The 13,045-nt window shown below is 45.2% G+C and overlaps 1 protein-coding gene across 1 annotated transcript in view; it reads left to right on the forward strand.

Moving 5' to 3' along the window:
* The window catches only part of LOC148501798 (prominin-1-A-like), a 158,826-nt gene that overhangs the window by 140,671 nt on the left and 5,110 nt on the right, over positions 1 to 13,045 (forward strand). Inside the window, exons 18-24 of the mRNA XM_088449980.1 lie at positions 350 to 451; positions 6,205 to 6,258; positions 6,962 to 7,042; positions 7,747 to 7,815; positions 9,394 to 9,483; positions 11,706 to 11,818; positions 13,002 to 13,025. Coding sequence (XP_088306106.1) covers positions 350 to 451; positions 6,205 to 6,258; positions 6,962 to 7,042; positions 7,747 to 7,815; positions 9,394 to 9,483; positions 11,706 to 11,818; positions 13,002 to 13,025 — 533 coding nt within the window. The remainder of the gene's footprint in view (positions 1 to 349; positions 452 to 6,204; positions 6,259 to 6,961; positions 7,043 to 7,746; positions 7,816 to 9,393; positions 9,484 to 11,705; positions 11,819 to 13,001; positions 13,026 to 13,045) is intronic.

Consider the following 13,045-nt stretch of genomic DNA (forward strand, 5'->3'; position numbering starts at 1 on the left):
TGCCAGGATTATGACCGCATCCCGTTAATTGGGTTAAGATCAACAAATCAAAGGAACGTGCAGTTCCCTGCGTGCGACCGTTCAAAACTGAGGACACATGGACATCCCTTACCTGGATATGATCAGGGCAGAGTGATTACAACAAGTGCTGACACCTTAGTGTAATGTACCTAAAAAAGTAAATAAATAAATTTGAAGCCCATATTACCATTTATAAAAGGGGCTTTATTGTTTTGTTTTACTGTTTGTACAAATGAAATCACTTACATGGTAGTATGCATAGGACATATCTTTTACTTGCACTTTACCATATGAATATAATCCCATTATTAAACCTTTTGTATTTTAGAACCTGACGGCTCCATCTCCGCAAAAGGACGAACTTAGAAATGAATCCGCCGCCCTACGGGAGCTTCAGAGGTCAATAGACGCCAACCTGGTCCCTGAAATTGTGAGTATCGTATTGTTCTGCAAACAATGTGCCCCTTGGGGAACATGAAAGGCGATGATGTAACCCCTAGCAACCGATCAAATGTTCTTTCATTCTGTAAATCGTACTAGAAAAATGTTGGTTAATCAGGCTACAAACACAGCATTCTTCCTGGACAATACTACAGCTTGTGTTACTCTAACATCAAGGGCTCAATTCAATTAGTTTGCCAATGCGTGTTTGTTTCATGAAACTCGCATACATCGCACGAATGTGCGCACCCGAGGAATGCGAGATCCAACTGGAACTGCCAATTCACGGTAATCGCGGCGAGGTAGCTCAACTTCTCTCCAAAATGCAACATGGGAGAGGTGCGTGAAACCAGTGGCGTAACTAGGGTATTTGGAGCCCAGGGCAAATTTGAAAAGGGAGCCCCCCCCAACATCCCGAGATGTGCGCGCGCCGAAAAAAAATGGGCGTGGTCACTTAAAAATGGGGCGTGTCAACATGACACACACCCCTTTATTTTCACGCTGAACATTCCTATCCATATGCACCTTAATCCCAGTAGTACCCGTTATACAGTACCCCCAGTATGCAGTTGTGGTCCCTCTTATGCAGGCCCATAGTAGTGCCCCTTATACAGTATCCCCAGTAGTGGTCCCCCTTATACAGCCCCCAATTAGTTCCCCTTACTCAGTACCCCCAGTAGTGGCCCCCCAAATGCAGTGCCCCACGTAGTGTTCCCCCTTATGCAGTGCCCCCAGTAGCAGTCCCCACAATGCTGTGCGCCCAGTAGCGGTATCCCCTTATGCAGTGCCCTTTATATGGTGCCCCCAGTAGTAGTCCCCCCCCCCTATGCAGTGTCCTTTATATAGTGCCCCCAGCAGTAGTCCCCCCCCCCCGCGTGCAGTATTCCCAGTAGTGGTCCCCTTATGCAGGCACCCTGTAGTGATCCCCCCAATCCAGTACACCCTGTAGTGGCCCTTCATATTATTGCCCCCAGTAGTGGTCCACCGAGTGCAGTGCCTCTAGTAGTAGGCCCCTTTTATAATGCCCCCAGTGGTAGTTCCCCCCCAAGTAGTAGTCCCCAGTAGAGTAGGTCCTCCCAATGGCGCCCCCAGTAGTAGCCACCCCTCCCCCAGTAGAGGTCCCCTCCCCCGTTGTGCAGATAGGTAAAAAAAAAATATATATATATATATATATATATATATATAAAAATATACTTACCTGAATCTCTGGTCCTGGTCCTGCTCGCGACGCCGCTCCCGCCCGGGCTGGCGCACTCAGCATTATGGGACAGACGTCATGACGTCAGTCCCATTACCCACTGCAGTGGGTGCTGCAGCAGTCAATGAGTCTATCTGACTCTCATTGGCTGCTGTTTAACACACGCATTGCCGCCAGCAATGATAGAAAGCAAGTGTTTTTCAGCAAATTAAAGTCTTTTTAGCCTGTTGGTGGAGTCTGCAGAGTAATTTATTAGTGTTTAATGCAAGTTTGTATAAAGTTAGAATAAACGCTTCATCTGCAAAACCAAAAACTCCTCTCCCATCATTGCAGCACCTCCACATACCTGCCCCACATCAGTTACACCTCCAAATACCTGTCCCACATAATTTACACCTCCACATACCTGTCCTACATCATTTACACCTCCACATACCTGTCCCACATAATTTACACATCCACATACCTGTCCCACATCATTTACACCTCCACATAACCTGTCCTACATCATTTACACCTCCACATACCTGTCCCACATCATTTACACCTCCACATTCCTGTCCCACATCATTTACACCTCCACATACCTGTCCCACATCATTTACACCTCCACATAACCTGTCCTACATCATTTACACCTCCACATTCCTGTCCCACATCATTTACACCTCCACATACCTGTCCTACATCATTTACACCTCCACATACCTGTCCCACATCATTTACACCTCTACATACCTGTCCTACATCATTTACACCTCCACATACCTGTCCCACATCATTTACACCTCTACATACCTGTACCACATCATTTACACCTCCACATACCTGCCCCACATCATTTACACCTCCACATACCTGTCCTACATCATTCACACCTCCACATAGCTGTCCCACATCATTCTCACCTCCACATAACCTGTCCTACATCATTTACACCTCCACATACCTGTCCTACATCATTTACCACCTCCACATACCTGTCCCACATCATTTACACCTCCACATACCTGTCCTACATCATTCACACCTCCACATACCTGTCCTACATCATTTACACCTCCACATACCTGTCCTACATCATTTACACCTCCACATACCTGTCCTACATCATTTACACCTCCACATACCTGTCCTACATCATTTACGCCTCCACATACCTGTCCTACATCATTTACACCTCCACATACCTGTCCTACATCATTTACACCTCCACATACCTGTCCTACATCATTTACCACCTCCACATACCTGTCCCACATCATTTACACCTCCACATACCTGTCCTACATCATTCACACCTCCACATACCTGTCCTGCATCATTTACACCTCCACATACCTGTCCTGCATCATTTTCACATCCACATACCTGTCCTACATCATTTACATCTCCACATACCTGTCCTACATCATTTACACCTCCACACACCTGTCCTACATCATTTACACCTCCACATTCCTGTCCTACATCATTTACACCTCCACATACCTGTCCTACATCATTCACACCTCCACATACCTGTCCTACATCATTTACACCTCCATATACCTGTCCCACATCATTTACACCTCCACATACCTGTCCTACATCATTTACACCTCCACATACCTGTCCTGCATCATTTACACCTCCACATACCTGTCCTGCATCATTTTCACATCCACATACCTGTCCTACATCATTTACATCTCCACATACCTGTCCTACATCATTTACACCTCCACACACCTGTCCTGCATCATTTTCACATCCACATACCTGTCCTACATCATTTACACCTCCACATTCCTGTCCTACATCATTTACACCTCCACATTCCTGTCCTACATCAGTTACACCTCCACATACCGGTCTATCGTGTCTCTGGAGTAGGTTAGTTAAAAACTGAAACGTTGGATTTAAGCTGGGTACACAGCAGCCGCACAATGCGACGGGCGACATATCGTGCAGTCCGTACACACCGCACAATCTGGCGAGCGGCTGCACGATGTTGTTCCCCTGCCGCATCCAAATGCACGGGGTCATTCATCACATTGACAGATTGAGCAGCATGTACGGCAGATCTGTCGATGTGTTGAACGACCCCGCAGGAGCGCGCATGGGCCGACATAATGCGTACTCACTTACCGATGTCGACGGTATGCCACATCCCCCTCCACCAGCTGCCCAGAGCATTATAGTCATGGCTGGATTAATGATTGTGGGGGCCCCAGGGCAACTAAGTTGTGGGGGTCCCCTTCAAGCCAAACGCCCCCCCTCGCCACAAGAGGCCCACCAATCCCTCCCCCACTCCACCCTCCAAGCCACATGAAGCCCTTTCTCACCTGTAATTCCTCACTCGGATCCTCCTGAATCCGGCAGAGCTGCTCCTTAGTCCCAGCATCAGCGTCACTGACGTGATGTGTCACGTGACGTGATGTGCCACGTGACGCCGATGAGGGGACTCATGCTCTGCCGGGATGGATGCACGGAGCCGGTTTGCACTGTAATCAGCAGCACTGACTGTGGTAAACAGATGAGGCAGGGGAGCGCTCTTCCGGGAACAGATGCCACTGGGCGCCTGTTCTCGGCAAGGTCACACCGACCCTGTGTGGGGGCCCCGTGGCTGCCGCCCTGTGTCCCGTTCCCCCCCTTATCCGGCCCTGAGCATTATACTATAAATTGGTAAGGCACCATGGCAAGCATTGCATCTAGTTAATGTGAGTGCAGAATTTTGCTATATATTTATATATGTTTTTGCTGTTTATACTTGTACTACTTTAATGATTTTACATTGCTGCCATATCGTATGTGCTTGTAACAGCAATTATTTAAAATATTTTAAAAATGTCCCTTTTGGCCTCTTGGCTTTTACGTAATCGTCCACTTTGCCCGTCTACAAGCTTCAGCGCTTCTCTGAGCTGATTAAACTCTGACCTTTTAACAATTATAGTTTTTGTAGCTTTTTGTGAAACTCTTTATTTAAACTCAAGTCTAATGTTGCCATGTTGGGTTCACTATTTCCCCAAATGCTCCCTTACCTGTACATTACATATAATATCTAATGTATTAGCAGAAACGACAATAGGGGGTGGTAAGTCCATGCCCCCTTTTTGGGCATGCTACATCTGCAGAGAGCCCCAGCCCAGAATGCTCAATGTGCTGTGACCACGCCCTCACATGCATAACAACGCCCCTTTAGTACCGGGGCCTGGTGGCCCTGTGTATAGATAGTGCCAAATCCAACACAGCTCCACCTCTAGTTGGTTCTTCTGCTATTCAGTGTTATGTACTGTAGCTTAGCGCACACTTTAATCCTTATTAGTTCTAGGTTGCTTACTTTGTTTGGAAGACTACATATGTTACTGATAGGTTTTTAACAGTAAATTTATTTTTACGCATTTCCAAAATAAAGGGCTAAAAAATAAACAAGGAGGGCAGGCGGTACATTATGGAGGAGGGATTGGTGGGTGGGGGTACAGAGAAGGGAGAAGACGCGTGTGCATGCATATAGCAATGCAGATATATTGTCTTACTACTTTCTGCACCAGATAAACTACTATGAGGGAAATGTGCTAGGCCTTGAGAGATAAAGTGGATAGAGAGAAAGTATTAACCAATCAGCACCTTGCATGTTACAGGCTGTGTTTGAAAAATGACAGGAGCTGATTGGTTGGTATTTTGTTTTTGGTAGGCCATGTATTTTTCCAAGGTTGGGCTATTGCCGCACTTGTTGCTATTAATTCGTGGCCCAGAACATCTCTATCATGTTTTATGCTTGAAGTGGAAAAAAGTGTCATAGTTCTAAGTCTGGGATGGGGGTTATTACGTACCTCCCAGCGGTGCCGAATTTAGGCGGGAAATTCCCAGTCTGACAGAATAACGGGGTAGCGTTATCCCCTGGGAGGTGTGGCGTGTGGAGCACGAGGCACACTAACGCCACAGCCACTTTGGTGATGTCACATGGCCAAACCACTTTGTCCCATTTCACAGATAGGAAATGTTGGGAGGTATGTTTATTGTACCAATGACTTGCTAGCTACAGCATAGACTTCAGTATATGGAGTTTGGATGACTGGGCATCCCCAAAATACTGTATAAAAGTCCCCTACTACATTACAATTGTTTTACTGACACTTTTAATTCTCTTCTAACGTCTTCCCCATCGCCATCTCCATCCACCCTGTCCCGTCTACATTATAATGCTCCAGCTGCCATCTTCACCACTCGCCCATCTTCCCAATTCTTCATGTCAAAGGGCCTCATTTATGAAAGAGTTTTCTAAATTCACAACGAGTGATAAAACTTGTTGCGTATGATAATGGTGCTCCAGCCAATCAGCTCCCAACTGTTATCTGTTTGAAAACTGACAGTTGGGAGCTGATTGGCTGGAGCACCATTATCATACGCAACAAGTTTTATCACTCAATGTGAATGATAAAACTGGTTGATAGATGAGGACCCTAGTGGGGTTCTAGGATAACAAGCCAATGATAAGATAACAAGCCAATGATAAGATAACAAGCCAATGTTTTCTAAGCTTTCTTTTTGTTTGTTTCTAGAAAACTATGAATATAAGCATTGTCAACCTGCAAACAAAAGCGAAAAAGATGCTGGTAAGTTTGAGATTAATTTAAGACCTATTGACTAGATCAGAGATTCTCAAACTTTGTCCTCAGGACCCCACACAGGTCACGTTTTCCAGGTCACACGGCAGGTGCACAAGTGTATTCATTACACACTGACACATTTTAAAAGATCCACAGGTGGAGCTAATTATATCACTTGTGATTCTGTGAGGAGACCTGGAAAACATGTACTGTTTGAGGCAGGGGCGTTTCTAGAGAGGAGGGGGCCCGTGTGCAGCCTCCTCTCTATCCGGCGGCCGGCAGCGCACTGAGCTGTGCGCAGCCAGCGCCGGAGTTATGGACTCTGGGCACTAGAGTGCACCCAGAGTCTATAGAGTATGCGCTGGTCACTGGGAAAATGGCCACGGCGGCCATTTTCCCTGTACTGTGCGTGCGCAAACGACGGCACCCTCCCTCATCCCCTAACCTGCACGATATCGTCGGGTTGGACAGCAGGTTCGGGCGATAAGCGACGGCGTCAACGACAAGCTGGAGCGCGCATCGCTGGCCGTTGATGGCAAATCCACTGCACGATATTGCGGACGATGAACGTTAATGATATCGTTATCATTCATTTATATAGTGTAGTGGATATGCGGCTTAGGAGATATATAATGTAAATGTATTTATGATATAATGCTTCATTTTATCCTCATTTCTTGTATGTTTTCGTTGTGCTTTTTCTATGCAGGAGTCTTTGAACTTAACCCTTAAAGCCATTGACGAAGCTCAGGAGTTTGTGAACACACAAGTGGTCGGCATTGTGAAGAATGTAAGCTCTGTGGTTTTATTTTAAATGACAAATGACATGATTGAGAGGTAGACCCTAATACAGCCGCCACTGCGATCCCGTGCGCAATGATTGTACGACAATACGCAAATGCCGCAGGGCTTTCTTTGTATTGAGACCCCCACTAGCGGCATCTCAAGTCTGCCGCTTGCATACACAGATGCTCCGTCGGTTGTGCCATCGATCTTCTGACCAGCTCTATGGACACTCAGAATGCCTGTCGGACATAAGCCGCTGTAGCCTAAACCACTGCGTTTGAATTTGCACTAAGAGGCACTGACCCAACCCCAAATCGGTTGTGACACTCGTGCGTTAGAGTCGCCACACCCTTGTTACCGTCCTCAAACACTCCATCACTGTCAGTCACTCTGAGCCCAAGTCCTCGCAGCGACCGCCGATGGTAATGAAACTTGGAGCAAGCGCAGTACAAAAATAATCCCTCAATACCGCATTGCGTTCACCAGTTACTAATGATAAATAACTTGTGCAGATTTTTATTTTTTTTTCAATTATTCATCCATTTTCCTACGGCAACTTTCAGTGAATATAAGGGCACAGTTATCTCTTCTATGCCAGGCAACGTACACCCAGGGTACATTATTAGAAATCATTTTTTAACCATTAACTTTCCTACTTAACATGCTCTGCATAGGTTGCTAAATAAGATCTCTGCTTTGTATTTACAGGAGACAATATCATATTTAAATACAATACTGGGATACTTTGAGTCTTACATTGCCTGGACAAAGAGTATGGTGAGTGTTGGCATTTAGTGGACTTGGATAAGGAAATGTGTCTTCTTTCTTGCTGTGTTTTTGATTAATGTAAAAGCTCATTGCTGAGCATTCTCAGAGACAAAGGGAAAATGTCATATAGTGCCAGATGCGGCTAATTATCGTATCTATCGGACATGCTGGACGATTTCAGCATGTCTGACAAGACCGATCATTACTGATCGGTCGCGGCAATAACACTGATCAATTATCAGCCCGATCAGATGATAATCAGCTGATGGGCCCATAATTGGACAGTGTAAGCTCAGCATTAACAATGCTTAAAAACACATGCAATACAGCAGTTATTATTATTGCTGTTTATTTATATAGAGCCAACCATGCAGTGTTACCAGTTCTATACCGTGTGCACAGACAACTGCATAGTGCCACGTCATCATAGCTTACTCTGCCACCCTGTCTTTTCTCTCGTCCGTTTATTTGTGGTTTTATTATTGGTTTTGTGGTTCCCTTTTACCGCCTATAATCTGACATTACTGACCACTCCTGGGGCTACTCGGCTACCGGACGGTCACTGTGCCAACCGCACATTAGTTGTAGAAGAGTAGTTGCTGCTATCGCCAGGCTCTTACACTGGCACCGGAAACCACTTACTTTGGGGTGTGACACATCTTGCTAGTGACTATGCGGGAGATGTATCAAAGATATCTACGGAGGACAGGTGGGGGGAGAGGTACCCATAACAACCAATCAGACTGCAGCTATCATTTTATAGAATGTACTTGAGAAATGATAGGTAGAAGCTGATTGGTTTCTTGTAAGCAGAATGGTGTTTATTGATTATAGCCCTTACAAGGACTGTCACACACCTTGTTGGGATAGGGATGATCATTCAGGTGCAGTGGTGCAAGCAACATATTCTTTTTAAGTGTTACTTTGTGCGCGCTCCAAAGGCACGTGCAAGCAAAGTGAGCGTGACCATGCGGTACGAGCGGCGTGACCATGTGTCGTGGTCCACGTGACACGCCCGCCACTCTGGGGCATGCCCAGCGCTCCCGGAGCTGCAGGGCTGCCCCCGGTCACTCACAGGCCGACACGCACGCCGGGGTCTGTCTTGCCGCTGAGCACTTAGACTTGCCCGGTGACAGAGGCGTGCAGCTGATGGCGGTAAGGTGGTCAGGCGGTACGGTACAGCATACTGGCTACTAATTCCTTAATGGTACGACGTACCGGCCCGTGCCACCTTACTTGCACCACCGTATAGGCTAAATATTTATACTAATGACTAATAAATGTCTAATAAAACTCCGATTAAAGAGGTAGTGGGTGCATCACCTGTGTGCCTAATTCTGTATCTTTCGCCTCAGTAACTTCTGTCCCAATACTTTTTTTCCCCTTATTGCTCCATCTACAAATAACCAACTTCCTCTCACATTTGTTGTCTTTAATTAATGAAGTCCTTATATGAAGAGGCCTTCATTTGCTGAGTCCTAAGGATAAAAATAAATGTAAAAAAGTCTGCGTAATTATTGAGTGTGCTTTCCCCGAAAAACATCCATGTATCCTAAATCCAATACGTCTGTGTCCTTATCCTGGTAGCTGACGGAGAAGCTCGCTCGGTGTGGGCCTGTTGCCGGAGCTTTAAATTCTGCAGAAGTGGTCGCCTGTCAATATCTTGTGGACACTTTTGTAAGTCTATTTTCTATGTTGCATCTCTGTGATTTACTTCTACATATGCATTTAAATGTCAGGTGTGTGTGTGTGTGTTTAGTTTTCTCTTTTCTGCAAGTTGGTCGCAGATTTTTTGGGACATATTTTCAGTCCACAGAGCTGAAAGCCGGCAACTGTTGTACCCCTGTTTATTTAATATCCTATATTTCCATATGTGTGCACTTCAGCCCTTTGAAATTGGGAGCAGACCTAAATAATAAAACACTCCAGGTATTGGCAGACAGGTGAAGAGTTTTGAGGACCCTGCTCGGAAACTTACACAGTTTAGAATGCTTTAGTTTTGAAGCAGGTGGGAATAGACATATCTGTAGCCAATCAAAACATGTCAGAGGCAAATAAGGGGTTCATATAAAAAATGATAAAGGAACATGGTAGTTTCCAATGTACCTCTGTAAAATAATTGATAAGAGTTCGTACATCCAATTTGTTGGTGCACTTTTCGGTTGTGCGCATCACTTGTATAAGATTTATTGTGAAATGAGAAATCCTGGCAGCTGGGGGATGTGATACGAAAACATAGGGGCCGATTAAATTATGGATGCTGTCCACTATTTAGAAGCCCAGGAATTGTGTATATTTGGTATACCCTTTCAAGCATTCTAACGCAGTTGCAACTGCACATTGCGGTTACCGCTGGCAAATGGCCGATAATTTAATTGACCCAGTACAATTTGATGGTAGAAAAGAACCAACAGGTCCATCCATTTATCTGTGGATTTTGGTGATGAATTGTTTATTTATTTTTTCTTAATATTTTTCTATCCATGCAGCACCAATGTATTTTCCCTATGCATACTTGAGTTCTCTTTAGGTGCGTACACACTGGGCGATTAAAGTGGACGACTGAACAATAACAATATCGTTATCGTTCAGTCGTCCACTTTATCGTCCATTTTTAACACAAAAACGATGAACGATAACGACGACGCGCGTTCCTGCGGGTCGTTCGTCATTATCGTTCATCGGGTAAACATGCAGGCCAACCTGACGATGTCGTCAGGTTGCTGCATGTTGGGGAATGGGGGTGAGAGCCCGGCGCTGAACGATATCGTTAATGATATCGGTCAGCGGGTGTGCTCAATGTCATGAACGACATTGAGCACAACCTGCCGGGGACACACTAGACGATATCGCTCAGGGAGCATATCCTCTAGTGTGTACGCACCTTTTCTGTAGGAGTACCCACCACAACCCCTGTGGTTGTGGTAAGCACTGTGTAGTAAAAACAAAGGTAACATGAATACAAAAGTGATTGCTTCAGTCATCAAGCCTTCGGGACACAGAGGGTCTCACCTGGCTATCAGTACTGATAAATTCAGTGGAACCTGGATCTAACAACAGCTGCCACATCGGATGCACTAAGTCTTCCAATTTTGGAAGTAGCAGAGACCTGAGACCAGGGTCAGACTAGCCCACAGGGGCGCAGGGAAAACCCTCAATGGGCCCCACTGCAAGAGGGCCCCCGCCTCCTTCTCTAGGGATCAGATTTCAGATGTGCACTTAAATAATACATTATACATATGTTACATTATTCTGCACAGGACTATGGTGTATATTCTACAATGCATTGCTGTTATTAATCTGCTACATTATCATGCATGCACTAGCAGTATTTACTATATATATTTTTAAAAGGGCCCAGACCATGCACTCTCAGCCACAGCCCTAAGTATGGGCCCCTATAACTGCATTCCCCCAGTGGGCCCTTCATGCCCCAGACCGACACTGCCCGAGACCGATAATGACAGCTGTATCAATCTGTTGTGTGGAAATAATTAAATGATTCAAGAAATTCCAAATAATTCGGCTGCATTGCCTAAATCCAGTTCACTTCATCCTCACAAATAACAGGGTCTCGTAACAATACAGGTCTGGCAACAGGTATATCTCTTCTTTTCTTTGTTAACATGCTATTGATTTGTGTGGGCAGGCTGAACCCATATTCAGAACACTGCTGTCAATCCATTCCTTAGGAACCAGTGACAGCACTAAGGCATGAGGCACCGTGTGTCTCATGCCTCAGTGGTGTAACTGTTCCCTTGCAGCTGAATAGGCTGCATTCTTTAGAATATCGGTTCATGTTTGTAGCAAGTGAACTTTTATTTATTTATTTTTGTTTAGTTAAAGCCCCTTATGGGGAATCCTCTAAAATCTTATTAAACTTTTGCGTTTCTCCCCAGAACATTTTTTGGTTTAGCCTGGGCTGGTGCACAATCTTCTTCATTCCCAGCATCATTGCGTCAGTGAAGCTGGCGAAACATTACCGGAGGATGAAAACCTCGGATGTCTACGAGTAAGATACTTTCCTATTGTTTCAATGTGGTTGTATTTTTTTGTTTGTTTTATATGTTATGTTGTTGGTGGTATAATTGTGTATTTATTTTACCTTAAAACATTAAAAGGCTCCCTTTGGGTATATTGATATTAAGAACTTGCCATCTACTTAATAGGACACGCTTTGTAAAATTGAAATGTTGTACCTGCCTGTATATGTTTTTTTTTTTTTAATTACAGGTGATAAACTATGTCTGTTACAGTTTAACAGGGTGGATGGGACAGAGGTGAAATATAGAGGGGGCTGGGGGTCCAGAGGTGTGAGAGGGAGGGGACAGAGATGAGAGATAGGCAAAAGGCATAGAGGGAAAGGTAGGATAGAGATGAGAGGGTGGGATGCTGAGATGGGAAGGTAGGGGTAGAAACCTGTCAGCATTTGGAGCTAGCACCCCACCACTGCCTCCTGACCGTAACATGCCCTGAGGCCCCACCCACAAGCCCCCTCCCCTTGTCCAATGGGGAAAGAGGTGATAGAGATGGGGGTGGGGGGGGTGACAGACAAAGTGGGGAAAGATGAAATTGAAACAGAAGAGGGTAAGCATAAGGCTGGAGGGACACAGGGTGTTACATGATGCTGGGGAGACACATGGGACAGGATGCACTATACTGTAAAACGCGGTCAAACCTCCGAAGATGCAGTTTCCTGAACTTTGACCACAATCACCATATGCACCAAGCTCCAGAGAGCGAAACTTAATTTTTTTATAAGCCTATGGGCTTCTTATCAGAGACTTCCAGAGGATGGATCAAATAAGTTGAAGAAACATGTGGGGGACGGGCCGGGACTTCAGGCTGGAGAGAACATTGAGGTATGGGGCTTGTGAGAGTGAGAAATGGAAAATGTGTCGGCCACACTAGTCAGATAGTGAATGACCTGTAAAAAAATGTTTTTTTTTTTTTAAAGTAATGCTGATTGAATCCAGGGCTCTTTAGCGATGATGGGATTATAGTCCCATCATAAAGTAGCTTTCCGGTCTTGCCAGGACTTGTAGTTCTACACAAGAATGGGCTTCCGCAGGTTGTCTGATTTTGGTGTAAATGGTTCATTTAAAAATGAGCCAAACCTTTCCCTACAAAGTTTATTATTACAATGTTGTTTGTAACGAGCGTTCTGAGCATGTGTTTGTATGTTCTCTTTACAGGAACACCAATGATCATATGGAGATGTAAGTATTATCAGTATAAC

Source organism: Taudactylus pleione, unplaced genomic scaffold, assembly GCF_031769625.1.
Source record: "Taudactylus pleione unplaced genomic scaffold, aTauple2 ptg000502l, whole genome shotgun sequence".
NCBI classification, from domain to species: Eukaryota; Metazoa; Chordata; class Amphibia; order Anura; family Myobatrachidae; genus Taudactylus; species Taudactylus pleione.